Here is a 19,901-nt window from a genome sequence, read left to right on the forward strand (position 1 = left end):
TGTAAAACGATTTTATTTTATTGTTAATAACACCACAGTAAACTTGGTTGTATCTTTTTCTATTGCAACGTTTTGATGCACATAAGTTATATCAAAAAGAGATCGTTTTGTTTATCATTTTTAGAAATGATACACGAAACGGTCTCATTTTTTGATGCAAAAAATTTAATCAATTTATATCAATCATGGCCGAATTGAATCGACTCAAAATTAAACGAATTTTTTTCAGTTATTTTGGTAATAGTACAATTGCGGAGACCATTTCACTATTTAATTTGAAAATGAAAATAACAGAAAATCAAAGACAATGTGCAATTCGATAATTAAAAAGTGACAGCTAATAAACATAACCTAAAATGCATGAGAAAAAATTTGTCGATAAAATCAATATAGCCGAGCTTTTTAGAAGGTAGATGGCAGCACTCATCTATTTTCTTTCTTTAAATTTTTTCTGAATCGTTTTTATAAAAAGCAAAACTGCCATCTACCTTCTAAAAAGCTCGGCTATATTGATTTTATCGACAAATTTTTTCTCATGCATTTTAGGTTATGTTTATTAGCTGTCACTTTTTAATTATCGAATTGCACATTGTCTTTGATTTTCTGTTATTTTCATTTTCAAATTAAATAGTGAAATGGTCTCCGCAATTGTACTATTACCAAAATATCTGAAAAAAATTCGTTTAATTTTGAGTCGATTCAATTCGGCCATGATTGATATAAATTGATTAAATATTTTGCATCAAAAAATGAGACCGTTTCGTGTATCATTTCTAAAAATGATACACAAAACGATCTCTTTTTGATATAACTTATGTGCATCAAAACGTTGCAAAGATTTTATGCAATTTTTGGTCTCAATTTGATACTTTTAGGAAAACTGTGACTTTATGAAGGAAAAACTTTAAAAATTTAATTTGTTCACATTTTACTCAAACAGGGAAAACTGATAAGGCCCTTATCAATGCCTTACTTTAAATACGGCAAAGTCAAGCAATTTCTGCATGGGTGTATCTCAGCTGGAAATTATTTTAAGTGAAAAATCTTTAAAATGTAGTCAATGTAGCAACAAAGCCCCCCCCCTACGATCTTCGATTTTAATTTTTTTCATTTGTAAATTTTTTTGTGGTCATTTGAAGTGAAAATTGATATTTTTGACGAAAAATTCCACTATTTTGTCATTGAAATACCCCTTTAATGTAAAAAAAAAAAAATTGAAAAACTCTTCGTAGGGGGCAGGTATTTTATGTGTAGAAAGTGTGTACCAAGTTTAGAATAAATCGGTAAAGTAGTTTTTAAATATCAGTGAACACGGAGTTTTAAAAAATGATTATGAGAAAAACACGTTTAAAGTGTTAAAGGCTAAAACAGAAGGAAAAAAATTATTTTTTCAGCTTACACGGAATCATTTATATTCTAGCTCCATAGAGTAGACTCTCTACAATAGTTTCGATGTCTTAAAGCCTCTTTTTTCAAGTATTTGCCTTATATTATATCACTGAGAACAAACGCTCGTTCCAACGTACATAACTAACTGACGGAAATACAGTTTTAAAAGCGAAGGAACTAACTTGTTAATAACTTTGTGAGTTTTGCTCTAATTGACTTCAAATTTTGGGAATATATTCTTGAGATATTTAACTACAAGAATATCAAAAAAGAAAAAATCGATTTTTTGAAACTGGAAACCCTTACCCCCCCCCCTTAAAGGCACGGGCGATATTTTTTTTTGCTCCGCGCCTGCTTCGTAAATTGATAATGAGAACTAGGTTATGATATCCAAAATTTGTACAAAAAAAATTTAAAATACAGCATTTGCAGGGGCTATTCCGGTACAACATTAAAAATAATTATTATACGAAAATTTATTTCCTAATGAGTAAAAAAAACTTCTGTGTTTCGATTTTATATACATAAATGACTTATTTTTGTGTCAGAAAATTGAAAATAAGTCAATTATAATTTTACAAAGTGTACAACATAACCTACAAAAAGTAACATTAATTTAACATGGTTTCAAGTTAATTAAAAAACTATTCGATTTGAAATATCTTAAAAAACAATTATGAGCCTTATTAAGTTATTATTTAAAATATCATTCCTAACCTAAAAAATTCAATAATTGTCATGAAATTCCTATAATAATAATAATTTTTCAGCTTTTTAAAATTTAGATACAGAATATATAGTTTGCATTTCCATATTCCACAAATGTTTCTATGTTAAGTTTTAATAATATAATAATAATTTCAATGATTCATTTGTAATTATTTAATTAATTTATTGACAATTTGAAAAAATTAATTTTTTAATTTTTTATATAAATTATTATTTAAAAGGATTATAACCTATCATTAGATAAAAATTTTTTTAAGTTATGTAGTTATTTTGTTATCACAGTCTTAATATATTTAAGAAGCAATATTAGGTAAAAGATTTGTAAGTGGCTGTGCGGTCAGAGTATCTGGCTCGCGTCTCAAGGGTCCTTGATTCGAACCCTATGCGCGTGGGATTTTTCAAAATTATTCTTGTGTTTTATATATACTGTATATATAATAATTTTATATTGATTATAAATTAGAAACAAAAAAAAATTGTAAAAAACAATCATTTATTTAAAAATAACTAAACCTAAAACTATATCGTATTAAAACTTTTTCAATCGTTAAATCAAATATTTTTATTTTATTTAATATTTTAATTTCAAATCTCAACATCTTAAATGACATTAAGACCAATACAACTTAATAAATTGCAATAAAAATGTTTGTTTAAACATAAAAATGTTCACTTGTAATATGTCATTAAATCAACAATTAGTCCCTCTGTCAAGCTATATATCATATATACACGAACATTATTGACTAAATAACCAATTTAAATAACATATCCAATGTCTAATAACACATCTCATATCTATACCCTATAACTATAATAAAACATCTAAATAATATCCCATAATCAACAAAAATGATTAATTGCATCAATTATATACAAACTTCACGAATTGAAACGCTTATAATTTTAATGTTTAGAAAATAAAATAATAATATACCCTTGAAAAATTGTGGAAAGTAAAATCATATTAATTATAAACAGACTCTAGTGAACTGTATGAAATTAGTTATGATACCCATCACGAGAAACAATTTTTAACTAAGCAATTATTTTTAAACCTAAGTAACTGAGAACTAACAATATATAAATAAAAAAAATATATATCCAAGAACATAATTTAATTGTATGATAAATTGTTCATATTAATTAAAACCATGATGCATTTTCATCTATTATTATATATATATAGGTGTAGATTTATATCTAGGTGAAACGTGAGAGACTGCGCTATTATGAAGATACCTTTCATTTAACCCTCAAATCCTCCAATCCTTTTCAGTCACGCTTCGTAATAATTGTCAGACATTTCACTTGCTTACCTTCACACTATGTCAAAGCCATTAATTTTACAGACACATTATGAGCGCATTAACCTGCGACGATTTTTCATTTGTCAACAAATAAATATACACAAGAATTGGCTTGTAGTTGATCAATTTTTTAATTAATTCAATGTGACAAATCGAATTGTCAAATTTTGATAATCGAATATTACTATATGTTTAATACATTAATTCTTTTTGATTAAACGATTATGGTTACGATTTTTATGTTTACAAATTAGTTACACCTACTATTTCAATTAATGTTTGTTACTATTTATTTTGAGAAAGGTGATTCAGGGTTCTTTTGGGTGTGTGCTAACAAAATTAATTAAATCTGTATGAATCTAAAAATATTGATCGTATTTGTTTTGGATGTAGTTTCAATCTTATAAATCTTTTAAAGCTTATTATCTATACACAGTAAAAACCTGGGTTCATTTTTGCTGCGTATCATTCTGAGTTCCGGATCAAAATGATTCATTGGCAAACTTCAAGTGAATCAAAATGATTCGCGCCAAGATTATAATTATTAAGTTGGTCTAAGTAATAGGGCGCCATCTAGTGATTAAGAAACAAAGCAATTCAAATTTAATATCAAAATTTAATTTAACAGCATTGACAATTTATTTATAAATGACAATTGAAACAATGAAAAAAAGTGTATAATAATAAAAGTCAATAAACATTATGTTATTATTAAAGATATTTATTCCGATGAAAATTTAAGTTTAAAAATTAAGTGAACTGGTTTGTCAATTTCTACTATTACTATTTAAAGAATTAATATTTCGATTGAAACTAAAATTATAATATTAAAATAATAATATTAAATAATAATTTAATTTTAAAAATTATTAAATAATTATTTTAATTATTAAAAAACTATTATTTATAATAATAATTTAATTTTAATAATTATTAAACAATAATATTAAATAATATTAAAATTTTTAATTTGTCAAAAAATTAATGATAATAGTTATCATTTTTTTTTTAGTAAATTAAAAATAAACAATAATAATTAATTAAAAAATTAAATGAAAATAATTTATCATTATTACTACTTTTGTTATATAACAATTAAAAATATTTAAGAATAAGAATTTTTTAGATTTTGATTGTTCCTTAATTTCATTGATTTAAAAATAATTTTGTTTATTAAATTATTTTAAATTTCAACAATTATTTATTTTTAATTAAATTAATTAATTACACACTTGTTCATTCAATTTATTTCAATAAAATAAAATCATATTAAAGCCTAATATAATTTAATCAGCGCTGACACAAGATTTTATTTTTCGCTGACTTTTCTCTGATTTCCAAACAGAATTTTTCCTTTTTCTCTGATCTCGATGAAACAATTTAAAGGGGTGTTAAAAAAAAGAATATTTTTTATGTAAAAAGTCAAATTAAAATATTTAGTGTGTTCAGCTGCTTTAAAAAAATGTATGGCCTTTACAACGGTTTTTAAAGTTTTAAATAAACTTTTAAAAGAATTAATATTTCGATTCAAGCTAAAATTAAGAAGATAACACAGAAAAAATGTAATATTTGTTTATTTGTAAATAACTTCAATTGTGACTCTTTGTAAAACTCAATTATTTTCAAAATTTTCATAAAATTAATAATAATTCAAAAAAAGTGATTATTACGATTAAAGTAAAAAAAATTTTAATTTTGAAATTAGTTTATGTCTTTTTCTTTTTGTAAGATATTTTTAACTAATTTTATAAAATATTTATATTTTTTCATCTTTTGAATTTCGCGCCATTATCTGTGGTTTTTAGACAGTAGCGCCGTTAATATTTGGTTTACGTTATTTGTAAACATAGTGTGAACGTTGTCACTCATGACCGTTCCTAACCTAAAAATCTAGTTTACTTTATTTAATAAATACAACAAACTCGGCAATAAATATTAAAGTTTTTCCAAGTGCAGTGTGTTTGCTTATTGGAAACAATCATTTTAATTCATATTTTTTTTGAATCATTACTTGTTATTCGATAATAATTGTCATTTTGTCTTTGAATCAAAATGATCCTGATCCGATTCATTTTTGCTGCGTATCAAAATGATCCCGGTAGCCGGATCATTTTGATCCCAGATTTTTATTGTGCAAAGATAGATTTTCAAAATTCAAAATGGCGGCTCCAAAATGGAGGACAGTCTTGCTGAAAAATTAACAGTTTTGTATGAAACTTGATGCCTAAGGGTTTTTAGGTTCGCTGATTACGAATCCAAAGTCTGACTTTCGGTCGACTTGTTATGGAAACAGTTGCTGTGGGAACGGTTACTATGGAAACGGTTGCTATGGTAACTGTAATCATGGCAACCATATGAGTGTACGACGGACGGACGGACGCCAAAGCGAAACTACCTATAAGGCTTTCGGGCTTGAGCCACGAAACCCTACAAACATATCCTAAAATTTGTTGTCCCTTTTTTAGGGTTTCGTAGTCCAGGGCTGAAAGCCTTATAGTTACGCTTTGGCGTCTGTCCGTCCGTCGTACACTCGTATGGTTGCCATAGTAACAGTTACCATAGCAACCGTTTCCATAGCTACCATTACCATGGCAACCGTATCCAACCGCTTATCATAGCAATTCACAAATAATGTAATTATAAATTATTTATTATATACAAATAACTTTTGATCTGAATTTAAAAAGCCATGAAACCCTAGATGCATTGCGCCTGCTTCTTTTCCTGATTTTCTTTTCATAATTTTTAAAATTATATTAACTGTACTTACTACGTTCCTCGAAGCAAATTGAAAGTGTAATCAAATGTGCTTGTTCTTCCAGGACCATCAAGGACTAGTGCACATTCTCCCCCATCACTGTAGTACTCAAGAGGTTGATATTGTATTCCACTAATGCCAACATTAAAATTTCCTATCAGTAGTGCACAAAAAGTAACGGACACCAAGATCCGAGTGATTGTGAACCTGAAATGATAAGAAAAAAAAGTTGCTTTGATTATAACCTTTTATTTTGTTTCAAAACGTAATGCAGATGGTAATCGTACATTATTACATAATCAAGAAAGTCAAGATTAAGAGACGCGGAAGGAGACGTGGAAAATAATCGAAAACAGAAAATATCTATTCTGACTACATTACACTATTACTCACACTTTCTATAAAAAACATTTTTTTTTTCATACTTCAAGCTCTCTCCATCCACACATGTATATGATGCAATCATTGACTCTTAATAAATCATCTAATGTCAAAAAAAAAATTATAATCCCAACTTTTGAGTTTATTACGTTAAATAAAAACAAAATCACAAAAAATTAATGGACAAAAAGAAATTAGTTTTAATTCTAGCTTTGAATAAACTATAATTTCAACTTTTGATTTTTATTTTCAAACTCTTATTTCGTTTCAGAAATAGAAATTTAGAAATAAAAACAGAATCATAAAAAATTAATGAATAATAAGAAACAGTTTAATAATTTTAAATGTATATTATTATTTGACCCTTGGTATTTCAATTTACTTATGTCTTTTTCCATTTTTCATTAATGTTATAAATTGAAACACAACTATTACTTTCTTTTCTCAGCTGCATTATGATATTTTTTTTTTAATATCTGTCCGTCAAGACATAGTGTATATGCAATGTATTAATATTTTTAATTTTTATATAAATCTCGACGTGAATCAAATATGAGATTTTCTAATTATTTATGCAAACTTGATATAATATTGAAGTGATGCAATTTTTGTAATAAACACATTTTTGCATACAATTTTTTTTTCCTGGTGTGTGAAAATGTATATATAAATTCTTTATCTCGTAAGACACTATATGCCCTATCAATTTTCAGTATCATTCTATAATTACCGGAATAGTGAACAAAAGTAATGTTCTCTTATAATCGGTCACGGTAAACGACCCACGCTGAACTAAATATAAATTGTCAAGGACGATCGTGTTCCTATAATATACATTATAAATTATAAGTAAATAGAAAAGTCATTCACTTTCGTTCTACTTCCGATTGGAATTAATCTTGTTTCAATTCTATAATGAATTATATTATATATCCCTGTATATTTCAAAAATATCTCGCCACCACTGCTTTGAAGGATTTATATGCTTTTAGGTTTGTTAGTATTTTAGTCCTGATTTTAACCTCAAACTCAGCGATTTTTTGACCTGAAAATTGATCTGATTTTAAGGTTATGTTCGCCGATTTTATAATCTCAAAACCAGCGGTCTCTTGACCTAGAAATTGATCTAATTTTAAGGTTATATTATCAGGTTTGATAGTATTTTGGCCCTGAATCTTTACAGGTCATAAGTCAAGAGACCGCTAGTTTACAGTTTTCCTAAAAGTATCAAATTGAGACCAAAAATTGCATCAAATCTTTGCAACGTTTTGATGCACATAAGTTATATCAAAAAGAGATCGTTTTGTGTATCATTTATAGAAATGATACACGAAACGGTCTCATTTTTTGATGCAAAACATTTAATCAATTTATATCAATCATGGACGAATTGAATCGACTTAAAATTAAACGAATTTTTTTCAGATATTTTGGTAATAGTACAATTGCGGAGACCATTTCACTATTTAATTTGAAAATGAAATAACAGAAAATCAAAGACAATGTGCAATTCGATAATTAAAAAGTAACAGCTTATAAACATAACCTGAAATGCATGAGAAAAAATTTGTCGATAAAATCAATATAGCCGAGCTTTTTAGAAGGTAGATGGCAGCACTCATCTATTTTCTTTCTTTAAATTTTTTCTGAATCGTTTTTATAAAAAGCAAAACTGCCATCTACCTTCTAATAAGCTCGGCTATATTGATTTTATCGACAAATTTTTTCTCATGCATTTTAGGTTATGTTTATAAGCTGTCACTTTTTAATTATCGAATTGCACATTGTCTTTGATTTTCTGTTATTTTCATTTTCAAATTAAATAGTGAAATAGTCTCCGCAATTACACTATTACGAAAATAACTGAAAAAAATTCGTTTAATTTTGAGTCGATTCAATTCGGCCATGATTGATATAAATTGATTAAATTTTTAAAAATGATACACAAAACGATCTCTTTTTGATATAACTTATGTGCATCAAAACGTTGCAATAGAAAAAGATACAACCAAGTTTACTATATTGAGATTAAAATATAACCTTAAAATTAGGTTAAAAAATTTCAGGATCAAGATCACGAAGTAGTACACAGTGCGAAAAAAATGACCCGCTGTTGGCAAAAATCTGCCGACAATACAAATCTAAACCGATTTGAATAATTTTTTTTTAAATACTCGGAGAGGTTTTTCCTATAACGCACAACTGCCCACAAATTTGATTTATTTCAAACTAACCTTAAAAATGACATTAATATATGAAATTTTAATATTAAGATGGTTTAAAAAATAATTTATTTTGGTATATCAGAGAGTATTATAAACCTTTTTTGATCACTGAATGCAAATTTGACATTAAAATTGCAAAATTTTTAAATTCAAAAAGGCAAATGCAATATGGTAAATTAAAAAATTAAAAATTCATTGAATTTGCTTGAAAGTTGTTACTCGAGGGTTTCTGGGATCGTTGATTACGAATCTGAAGTTAAATTTCAAAAATTCAAAATGGCGGATCTAACATGGCGGATGAAAAAAATTAAAAACTCATTGGATTTGCTTGAAAGTTGTTACTCGGAGGATTTTCGAGTCGCTGATAAGATACTAATAATAATAATCAAGATACTAATAACAAACCAAGATTTTAACTTCAAATCCAACGGTATTTTGGTCTAGAAATTAATCTAATTTTGAGGTTATGTTAGTTAACAAGTAATAAAATGAAAGTGAAAAAAGAAAGTGTAACTCAAAATGAAATTACATTATTGAACCACAAAAGTTAGAAAAAACTTGTTTCCAAAAGTAAATTAGTAAAATTTACTTTTACTGAATTACTTTTGGAAACAAGTTTCTCAATATTAACAAATAATAAATGTTTATTCTTACAAAAGAATTTCATTTACGTGAATAAAAAGTATATATATGTAAATTCTTGTTCAATATTAAACATTCAGCTTATTTTCTTTTCATTAACACATTTTTTTTTCTCTTTACATTTCAATTAGTTTTTATCATATTAATCGTGATGTTAATATATTTTGAAATGTTTTCTTGATTTTTAATTTAAAAAAAAATGCAATCCTTTTTTCTCTACAAACAAACTTATTGACAGAAATGTGTACATGAAGTTTCATAAAATAAATTATTATATTCAATCCCAGAATAAAAAGGCAAGTTGCACTAGGTAATTTACAGAATATTATTTATATAAAATCTAGGTTATCATTTAAGGAATTATTTCTCAGTGAGATTTTTTTTCTGCTAGTGATAAATTTATGTTGTTAATGGAATGCAAACAAAATCGACAGTTAAGAAGATTTTATATTCTAGATTATATATTTAGAAAGTAACCAAGGCCATTATTATTAATTATATGAGTAGTTTTCATAAGGAATATCAAAGTTTAACAAAAAGTATTTCGACTTTTATTAATTTTATCAAAATATTATCGAAATTTTCCCATTTCAGTTACACCTCACATTTAAGTGCCTATCATATAATATGGGTGATTCTATAGAAACTGGTAATTTTCGATAAAGAAATTTTTTTTCCAAAAGTAACTGGAAATTCGATTTTTTTTCAACAATTATTACTATATTTATTGGCATTAAATATATAGTTATACTTGAAGTGATCATACTACAAAATTATTTTTAAGGCCAGGTCCAAATGAGGCAGCGCCATCTATATTGAAACTAAAATTTTGGAAAATTTCCAACAGCCTTTTCTTGAAAACAAGAAGGTAAAATGCTTTTTTTTATGGATAATTGATTATTAGCAAGAAATACACCAGCTAAAACTTTTTTTGGGTTAAAATGATGAAAAAAATTTCATGTCAATAAATTAAATATGAGCACTTTTTTCACAAAAACTGTAACAGTACTTTCTCAGAAATTACAATCAAAAATGCAATTTCCATTTGGAAAATTAATAAACGCTAAAAAATACACCACCTAAGATTTATCAATCACGAAAATAACAAAAAAAAAAGTTTTTTAACATAACATATTTAACTAATTATGACAGCCGTTTAGCAGGTTATATATGTCAGCAGACGTTTCGCGATTTTGCCGACAGGAGGAAATTGGCGCTGTTACTAACCATCTGAAATACATAATCTACCAAAGGGCTGTCACAATCAGTAAAGCAGTATCAATATGTTAAATATTTAATAAAATTTTTTTTTGTTATTTTCGTGATTGGTAAATCTTAGGTCGTGTATTTTTTAGTGTTTATTAATTTTCCAAATGGAAATTGCATTTTTGATTGTAATTTCTGAGAAAGTACTGTTACAGTTTTTGTAAAAAAAAGTGCTCATATATAATTTATTGACATAAAATTTTTTTCATCATTTTAACTCAAAAAAAGTTTTAGCTGGTGTATTTCTTGCTGATAATCAATTATCCATAAAGAAAAAAGCATTTTACCTTTTTGTTTTCAAGAAAAGGCTGTTAGTAATTTTCCAAAATTTTAGTTTCAATATAGATGGCGCTGCCTCATTTGGACCTGGCCTTAAGCAATAGTTTCCTGTAATACTTATTTAAAATTGTCTAAAAAATTACATTTAATGTTTAATATTTTTGAAATTTCGTACAACAGAAATTTTTTTAGTTTTCTATTTTCTCTATGAAATCCCAGACGTGCAGATTGATGTCTTTTTAATTCCTCTTTTTTTTGCACACTCAACACATAATAAATTCATTTAACATTTTTCTCTAAACAATTTTCAAGTAGTTGTATATATATATAAATAAATAAAAAAAAATGAAATGTATCTCGACGTAATTTGACATTTGTTGCGTCACGGTAGAGCATGTGTTCTCTAATTATCGAATAGCGCGCTCTAATCTTTAGTGCAAAAAACCATATAAATGTCTCTTGGCGTCAGAAGAAACGATTGTACATATATATATATAAGTGAAACTCAAGTTTATTTCGCCCGAGGCGATACTGTCACGTGTTGTAAGTGTAACGCATTGAATGATCCAATAGTGTCTTTAACCATATGCATCAATGGATCATGCTAGAACTTATTGCAAAAATCACTCAATATATATCGATTGTGACAGATTCACACCATATGCTTTATTCATCCCTCTCTATATATATATATATATTGCAGCTAATGTGAAACACTATAATCTAGCTGTAGATTTTTTTTCTATAATATAGAATAGAAAACCTCAGGGTATATATCGAAATGTCGCAAACAATTGATAACTATTATAGTCTTCAACTGTTTACATCATATTTTCTCTCATATGCAATTTCGGTGGAAATTCATAATATTCTCTTTTCTCATTTGTTGTGTAACTCTCAATGGACATATATAGTTTATCAACTAAAACACAGTAATTTGACATATATTGATAATATACATATATATATATATAGAAAAATATTCGAAAACATTTCTCTTTTGGTTTAATGTTTCTTTTCAAGAGAAGCAAGTTTACTCATTTTTTGCCTGCTACCAACTTAATAAGATAATAAAAATTAATTTTTATTATTTTATAATCATTACAAACTTTCAAATGCGTATAACTGTGTGACAAAAAATGGATTTTAATTTGTAAATAGGGTTTTTTTTAAACATTTTTCGTGTAGTTCTTAAGCTAAAAATAACAATTCCTGAAATTAATTTGTTAAGATTTTTTATTTAATAGAATTTCATTAGATAGAATTTTCTTTTAGCTGAAGTTCCATTTGTTCGAATTATTTTTTGACGGAATTTCCATTAAACCGATTTTCTATATTACAGATTTTTTTTACTTAATCGCAAAATTTATTTAACCAAATTTCTATTTGATCCAATTTTCATTTGTTCGAATTAACTTTCCAGTAGAAATTTTTGGTAGCTAATTTTTTAATAAACCAATCAGTAATTACCCAAAAAATTGTGATTGGTTAATTTCATTAGATATAATTTTCATTGGTTCGAATTTTATTTGTTCCAATCACTATTTTGCAAAATTTTCATTAACCCATTAACGCCTGAATGCACTGAATTTTTTGTCTGACTTGAAACTATGATATTTCTTTAAAAACTGGACGTAGATTTTTTCGGAAACGACTTTTTTTTATGTATTAAAGTGTCCTCTACCCAAATATGATGTCAAAAAATTAATAAAAAATTGTTTAACCCTATTTTTTTTGCTTATAATTAAAAAATTGCACGATTTTTTTATAACTTTTTACTGAAAATCCTTAAATTTCGATAGTAAAAAAATAAATCGTGCACTCGATTGCCAGACTATCAAAAGCAATGGCAACTTTTTGAATATAAACTTTTTTTTTCAAAATGGCGCCTGAAAACTCAAAAAATTATAAAAAATTTTAATTCTTGGATCGATACATAATTTTCTCATAAATTTGGCTTCAAATTGTTTCCTCGGGGGTTTTCTGGGTCGCTGATTGCGAATATGATGTTAGTTTTTCAAAATTCAAAATGGCGGATCCAAGATGTCGGATAAAAAAAATTAAATTTTATTAAATCCTTTTGAAAATGACTACTCGGGGGTTTTCGGGGTCGCTGATTACGAATATGATGCTGGTTTTTCAAAATTCAAAATGGCGGATCCAATATGGCGGACAAAAAAAAATTTAATTTCATTCAATCCTTTTGAAAATGCCTACTCGGAGGTTTTCGGGGTCGCTGATTACGAATATGATGCTGGTTTTCAAAATTCAAAATGGCGGATCCAAGATGGCGGACAAAAAAAATTAAATTAAATTAAATTATTGGGTAGAATTTCATTGCATAGAATTTTCTTTCGGATGAATTTTTCATTTGTTCGAATTATTATTTGATATAATTTTTATATAACCGATTTTTCATACTACAGACTTTTTACTTAACTGAAAAATCAGAATTTCTAATTGATAGAATTTTCATTTGTCCGAAATTGCAAATGGCCGAAACAACAATCGATTTCGGCGCGATTTTTAAAATCAACCAATCACAATTTTATGAATAGTTTTTGATTGGTTAATTATAAAAATCGCTCCGAAATCACTTTGTCGATTATTTGTTCAGCCATTTGCAAATTCGGACAAATGAAAATTCTATCAATTATAGAAATTTTATTAAATGATTTTTCGGTTAAGTAAAAATTCTGTAGTATGAAAAATTTAGTTATATGGAAATTCTATCAAATAATAATTCGAACAAATATACAAATTCTGACAAATAAAAAAATTCGTTCAAATAGAAATTTTGTGAAGTAAATTTGTCGGTTACATAAAAATTCTGTGAAATAGAAAATCAGTTTAATGGAAATTTTGTCAAAAAATAATTCAAATAAATAAAATTACAGCTAAAAAAATTCTATCTAATGAAATTCTGTCAAATAAAAATTCACACAAATTAATTTTAAGCATTATTCATGCGTTTCAAAAAAAAATCATGAAAACAATTCATAAATTTGGGTTCTGGTATATATTCTAAAAATAACAATTTTTATAAAATTGAAAATAAAAATAATAAAATAATTCTAAAAATTGAAACTTACAGGAACTATGATTTTTTGTTAATAAAAACAGATTTTAGAGGATTAAAATAATTGTTCTCAAGGAACATTTTCAAATAAAATCAATAAACCTGAAAGAGGAGACCGGAAGTATTGTTTGCATAATGTAATGTTTGATTTTTAAAAAAAAATAAGTAACTGCAACTCTTAATGTATAGTTAAAAAAAATTATGTAAATCGGAACTATCAAATGACAGGAATTAAGTTACATTGAAAATTTTTGCATGCAGAAAGTATTTGATCATGTGTATCGAAGCGTACGCAGTTTTTATTTTCTTCTTCAAAATATGCTTTGTGTTAAAAACGAAACGAAATTATTACTTTTTACATTTTTTTTTGGTCACATTAGCTCGCAATAATTGTCTAGCGTGTTAAGTTTCATGAATGGAGAAGCATATAAAAAGTGATGCGTAACAACTCGGCAAGATGCGGACAGATAGAGTGCTCGATATAAAGCACAGAGAGTACTTTCTCGCAGTTGCCTTGATTCTCCTTTCACTTTACACAGGATCCTTAGCAAAAATTTTACTGACGATACACACACATACACAACAACTAAAATACTAATGTCCACTTTTGGCATATTATGTATACACTACATTTTTGTCAAATAGGGAAATTTTTTCCCATGCCAAAGAAAAACGTTTTGTTAACGTTTCTGTAAAATGTCTCAAACTTGAGTAAAATTTTTTTTAATTTTTTGGTAACTTGTCTATTTTATGAGAATATTTTTTTGATTTATTGAATTTAAAAATTTTTTTTTACATTTTGGGTCATTCCACGTGAAATTTCCATTTAAAAATTTTTTCTGACTGCAACATTTTTTTCCTGAATTTTTATTAAAAATCAGAAAATACCTATTTTTGGATTTTGGATAACAATCATGGAAGTTATGATTTTTTTTAAATTTAAGGTCGTTAGAGGCCGAATACATTTAAAATGCGTTTTTCTTTGTCTTACTAGGAAATAAAAAGTAATATTGTATATGAAATTTATGTGGAATTTCATTAATATTTTAAATATGTACCCTACCAAAAATTACCAGAATTAACTATTGGTACCAGTACCAAGTCGGTCCTGCGCCAGTAGTTAATTTTTGATAGGATAGTAAAAAATAACGTAACTACCACAGAAGCAATCAAAAAAATTAAAAATTAAGTCTAAAAAGTTATTTTTCCCTAAAACCGAAGTGATCTGATTTTTGAAATTTTTTTTAATCTAGTCTCTAATAAATAAGGAACTTTTTCCAGTTTATGCAAAAGTAAACACAGAAAACTATTTCTTTAATTTAAAAAAGTATTTCTTTAATATAGAGTCAAAGAAATGTTTTCTTTAATTTAAAGAAATTTTTTTTTTGATTTAAAGAAAACATTTTTTTGTTTTAAATAAAATTTTGTTTGGAATAAAAAACGAAGGTATTTCTTTAAATTAAAGAAAACTTTTCTTCGACCATATATCAAAGAAACATTCTTCATGGTGCTTTTTGCAGTATTGTTTTATTTTTCATAAAAATTAAAAAAAAAAAAAAAAGTGTTTCAGTAAAAAAAAATTGAATGAAAATCTCACGTGGAATGCCCCACGTATAACGTAGAAGCAAAATGATTTTCTAAATGACTAATATTTCACATAGAAATTTGTTTAAATTTTTAACACTGTATTATATACACGTAATTACATAAGACGTGAAAATTATACAACAGCGATAAATTTTAAATAGCGAATAAAATTAACTGGTTATAAAGAACCAGAAATTAGAAACAATATTGTCAGTTAATATGGATAAATAGTAATTTTGTAGGTGGAGCTAAACTATTCATTTCACAATAAATTTTTTCAAAAATCTTTCAAGTTGCACGCATAAAATGTATTTTTCCAATAAAATGTTTTTAAAACTTTTTTTTAATAACTATATATATAATATTTGCTGTACCTGTACTTATAATTGCTATCTTCAAACAATTTTTTTTTTATATTTACTTGAATAAGTAATAATTATTTGAAATTTATTTTTAATATTAATAGATATATAAATAATACATATATTTAAAAAAAATGTAATTAATATTTATTACAAGCTCTCTAAATTTAAATTAGTTAAAAATAACTAATTATTAGTTAAATGTATTTTTAGGTTATGTTAAAGTAACTTAAATTCCTGATAATTTCGTTAGTTAAGTTTTTTTTAGAATAATTATTTTTACTATTTTATTTTTCCACTAAAAATTAATTATTTTTTTTGCTAATAATTATTTTTTTTGCTAATAATTATTTTTTTACTCTCTAAATCTGAATTAGTAAAAATGTTTACTAATTTAATTTAGTGACTCAATTTTTGCTTTAAAATTAGTAAAATTTTAATAATTATTAGTAACTTTTACTAACAATTAGTAAAATTAGTAAAATTACTAATTTTACTCACTTTTACTGACAATTAGTAAAATTTAATTAATTCTAAAGCAAAAAGTGATAGTTATAGTTATTTTTCCATTAACAATTAATTATCTTTTTTTACTAATAGTCAGTTATTTTTTATTAATTGTTAAAGGAAAAATGAGCCAAAATTCTATTAACAATTAATTATTTTTAACTAATTCAGATTTAAAGAGAAGAGTATAAAGTGAAAAAAAATTTGGTTAATTAAAAGTATAGTAAAAAATTTGCGAAATAAAAAAAAATCTTCATTTTGAAAAATATATATTTTTTCCAAATCCTATATTTGTTAACAACATTTCATTTTTTCTGTTTTCTATAAAAATAAAATTATTAAACAATTTTTAATTTTCTTTATAAATTTTCTAATTATCCTTGACGTTTTAAATTTTTCAATTTCAATGGGGGAAATTTTCATAAATCTTCTAATAAAAGTTAAAAATTTTCGAAATTTTTTTTTCATATATTAATAGAATTTTTAAATTATTTTTGAATTCTTTTTTTTATTATTTTATTATTTTTAATATGCGAATTATTACATACAATTTTAATTCAGTTCCTCTAATTTACTACCTTTCGCTTTTTAAACTCAATACACAAATATTATACATATTATAAAAGTGTGGTAATTTAATGAACATTAATCTTCAATTTATTCCTGTACTCTGCGCGTACAACGAACCAAAGAAGTGTCAAGTTCAATCGAGATGACATAATTATAAATAACATTTATAAGAAAAAAAAAAAAAAAAAAAGGTGCGAATTAATTATAATGAATAACGTAATCAATTAAGAAAGTAACTGAAAATATAATTTTAAATTTAGCAAAAAAAATTCTTTTTTTTTTTTATAATACATTACCATAATTTAATGATATTAATTAACAGATATGAAAAAAAAATTAAATAATATATGCATTAATTTTTAATGAAGAAAAAAAAATTAATGTTTGCAGATTATAAGTGTTACCCAATTTTAAAGTCGGATTCCCTTGCACTCCTAATGAAACTTGATCTAAATTCCTGCTAGTTTTACGTAATAGCCCTTGGAAAGCATAAACGAATCAACTATCGCGCGCAATGTTCTCGCGTTGTCCCCGCGCAATATTATTACCGCTTAGAAAATAGAAACTATAAATTAACATTCATTTCCGCATTTAATAGATATTTTTAATTTATGTATATATATTTTTTTTTTGCATAAGAATATTAAGTTTCATTATTTCTTAATTGTTTAAATTTAATTGTTCATTAATTGCTTTGATCTGTTTTTTATTTTGTTCATTTTTATTATACAATTATAGATTATACAATTTAATTGATATTAAATATGTTTAACTATTAAAATTATTATTTATAAATGAGAATTTAACTGCTTTTTATTGCTGGCAATTTTTATTTTTTAATAAATTTAATACCGATAATAATTATTAAAATAATAATATTAATAAAAATAATATAGTAAAAATAACAATAAAAGTAATAAAACAATAAGAAAGCTAATAAAAATAATAGTAAAAATAATAGTAAAAATAATAGTAAAAATAACAATAAAAATAACAATAAAAACAATAAGAAAAATATGAAGAAAATAAGAAAAATAATAATAACAAAAATAACAATAATTAAAATTAGTTTGTTACATACAAGTTTTTAAAATAATTTTTTTTTTTAAATAACAATAACAATTAATAATCTGTTTACGATAATTGTATTAATTAATATAATATTTATTACACTAAAAAAAAAAAATTTATTTGATTCAAATACTCTATTACTTGAATATTATCAAATAAATATTTACTTGAACCAAATAATTTTTTATTTTTAATTAAATAAATTGTATTTTAAATATGAATGAGAAATTCCCTTCCAAGTGTATATTTTGATAAGAAGTAAAATTCGATCAATGGAAGGCAAAGAAAACACATATAACAGATTTATGTTATTTTGTCAAGTTGCGACGTTTCGATGGTTTTAGTTAACCATCTTCTTCAGGCTAATTTATTAAACAAAACACCAAATAAATAAATACACAAAATTAAACACATAAATTAACACTAAATAATAATAATACCTGAATATTTAAAATAATATTACATTGCAACTAGTCAATGTTAGAATTTCTGTATTTCAAACAAATACCATTTAATTGACTCAAATAATAATTATTTGATACAAATAATAATAATAATAATAATAATAATAATAATAATAATAATAATAATAATAATTAATAAAAAAATTGTCTTTCAATATATTTAAATGAGTAAAAAAAATTGTTACTCACCGTTTTAACATTTTCTCCGAAAGTGTTACTAGCAACACGTATCTCTATTAATTTAAATTAATTTACAATTAAACACAAATATATATTTAGTTAAAAAATAAAATTTTTAAAATTTAACACAACACTCGCGCACAATAGTAGCTTAAATAGTTAATCATAATCAAGAGTTGGAAGAAAAAAAAATATTTGTCCTTTTCAAACAAATATTGCTCGCAAGATATATATGAATTCGACTGATGAAACTCTTTTAAAGTGTCGACCCCCGTATCTTAGCGCCTGTACTTGAACATAGTTCTTTATCGAAAGAGAGTCTTATAGGGTGGGACGCAAAAGTGAGCCCCCAAAAGTAACCGTAAAAGTAAAAGTCAAGTAAGTCTTAGCGCGCGACTAAGAGGGAGGACTATATACGTGAGTGTTGATTCAAAAGAAGGGGAAATCCCCCTAAACTAAATTGTACAGACCCAATTTGCTCTGGCTTTATACATAAATTTATTCCAAATCTTTGCATTAATCTCTCACATATCAATCTTCGTTGCTGCTGTCTATATTTACTAATTAATTATCGATATATAATTTATAATTTGGTCATATATTTTGTTATTGATTGTAAATCAATCTTTTTCAATTTATAATTTTTTTGTTTTCTAACTGAAAAAATGAATTATAATTTACTTTCAAAATTTCTTTGTTTCATTCTCGAAAATTTTTTTTCGTAACTTATTTTAATTAGACAAAGTGAAATACACTAACCTTTATATTTATATTCGTCACAGCAGATTTAAGTTTCAGTTCCTAATCACAATACTTGAAAATTTTTCATTATTTTTATGGTTCAAATGATAATCAACAATTTAATAATTAATTATAAATGACAAAAATTAAAATATTGCATTTAAATATTGTCAATTAATGCAATTAATAATTTCCTGTCATACAATATCTTAATTGCCAGATAACATTCATAAAAAAACAGGGTTGGGTAGCAAGAGTCCAAAATACACTCGTGGCCAGGGTTGGTTTCCATTGTCCCAACTCGCCATTTGTTATAATTTCCGTCAACTACCGCACCTTGCTCTAGTAAAGATTTAGTGGC

General features: G+C 25.1%; 1 protein-coding gene across 1 annotated transcript in view; it reads right to left on the minus strand.

Moving 5' to 3' along the window:
- Positions 1-19,131, minus strand: part of LOC127286291 (peroxidase) — a 54,039-nt gene extending 34,908 nt beyond the window's left edge. The window contains exons 1-2 of the mRNA XM_051312671.1: positions 18,809-19,131; positions 6,199-6,393 (exon numbers count right to left, since the gene is read on the minus strand). Of these exons, the coding sequence (XP_051168628.1) occupies positions 6,199-6,393; positions 18,809-18,819 (206 nt within the window). The 5' untranslated portion in view covers positions 18,820-19,131. The remainder of the gene's footprint in view (positions 1-6,198; positions 6,394-18,808) is intronic.
- Positions 19,132-19,901: the final 770 nt, after the last annotated feature.

Source organism: Leptopilina boulardi, unplaced genomic scaffold (genome assembly GCF_019393585.1).
Source record: "Leptopilina boulardi isolate dan_hultmark-lab unplaced genomic scaffold, ZJU_Lbou_2.1 LbouV2_352, whole genome shotgun sequence".
Classification (NCBI taxonomy): Eukaryota; Metazoa; Arthropoda; class Insecta; order Hymenoptera; family Figitidae; genus Leptopilina; species Leptopilina boulardi.